General features: G+C 41.8%; 1 protein-coding gene across 1 annotated transcript; it reads left to right on the top strand.

The window, feature by feature from the left end:
* On the top strand, window positions 1-1,573 carry LOC107868699 (7-deoxyloganetin glucosyltransferase-like). The gene is made up of 2 exons (XM_016715365.1): window positions 1-514; window positions 633-1,573. Exons 1-2 carry the CDS (start codon window positions 1-3, stop codon window positions 1,571-1,573), a joined length of 1,455 nt encoding a protein of 484 aa, XP_016570851.1.

Below are 1,573 nucleotides of genomic sequence, written 5' to 3'. Positions count from 1 at the left end.
ATGTCTTCCATTATTGCTGAAAATTTAGACAAACCTCATGCAGTTTGCGTACCATATCCTGTCCAAGGCCACATTAACCCAATGGTAAAGTTGGCCAAAATCTTGCATCATAAAGGCTTTCATATCACCTTTGTTAACACTGAACACAACCATCAGCGTCTCCTTAAGTCTCGAGGCCCTGATGGCCTCAAGGGATTGCCATCTTTTCGATTTGAGACCATCCCTGATGGCCTCCCACCATGTAACCCTGATGCCACCCAAGACATTCCTTCTCTTTGTGAATCCACCACCACTTCTTGTTTGGGTCCTTTCAAAGAGTTGCTTGCAAAGATCAAAAATACTAATGTGCCACGCGTCTCGTGTATCATTTCTGATGGTTCAATGAGCTTCACACTCTCTGTTGCTCAAGATTTGGGCATCCCTCAAGTTTCCTTGTGGACCCCAAGTGCTTGTGCTTTATTAGGTTACATGCATTACCATGATCTTCTTGAGAAAGGATACACTCCACTTAAAGGTATACATGTTTTTCCCATTTTAAAATGACCTCCGTTTCCATATACCATTCTTTTTAATTTTATTGGGGCCTTAAATTTGGTTTATAATCTTTGGTTAATATTCTTGGATAATTGTAGATGAAAGTTACTTGACAAATGGGTATTTGGAGACAACTTTGGATTGGATACCGGGCATGAAAGGAATACGTTTGAGGGATCTTCCGACTTTCATTAGAACTACAAATCCAGATGAATATATGATCAAGTACCTTATCCAGGAAACCAAGAGAAGCAAAACGGCTTCAGCTATTGTTCTTAATACATTTGAACCATTAGAGAGGGAAGTTCTTGAATCACTCCAGGGCCTTCTTCCTCCGATCTATGTTGTCGGGCCATTGCATTTGCTTATGAAACATGTTGAGGAAAAGAATTTGGAGGAGTTAAAATCAAATCTATGGAAAGAAGAAACGAAGTGTCTGGACTGGCTTGATTCCAAGAAACGAAATTCTGTTGTCTATGTCAATTTTGGAAGTATCACTCTCATCACTCCAAACCAACTTATAGAATTCGCCTGGGGACTTGCCAATAGCCAGTTGAATTTTTTGTGGATAATTAGGCCTGATATGGTATCGGGCGAACAAGCAGTTTTTCCACCTGAATTCCTGGAAGAAACTAAAGAAAGAGGGATGCTAGCAAGTTGGTGCATGCAAGAACAAGTCCTTAGCCACCCTGCAGTAGGAGGATTCTTGGCTCACAGTGGATGGAATTCGACACTCGAAAGTGTTAGCAATGGGGTACCCATGATTTGCTGGCCGTTCTTCGCAGATCAACAGACAAATTGTTGGCTGTGTTGCAGGCAATGGGGAATCGGAATAGAGATTGACAACAATGTGAAGAGGGGAGAAGTTGAGAGCCTTGTGAGAGAGTTGATGACGGGGGAGGAAGGCAAAAGGATGAAGGAAAAGGCATTGGAATGGAAGAATTTGGCTGAAGAAGCTGCTAAAATACCAACAGGATCATCTTATGTGAACATAGACAAACTGATCAACGAAATTCTCCTCCCCTCCAAACAGTACTAG

Source organism: Capsicum annuum, chromosome 4, assembly GCF_002878395.1.
Source record: "Capsicum annuum cultivar UCD-10X-F1 chromosome 4, UCD10Xv1.1, whole genome shotgun sequence".
NCBI lineage: Eukaryota > Viridiplantae > Streptophyta > Magnoliopsida > Solanales > Solanaceae > Capsicum > Capsicum annuum.
This window is presented reverse-complemented; position numbering and strand designations above follow the sequence as displayed.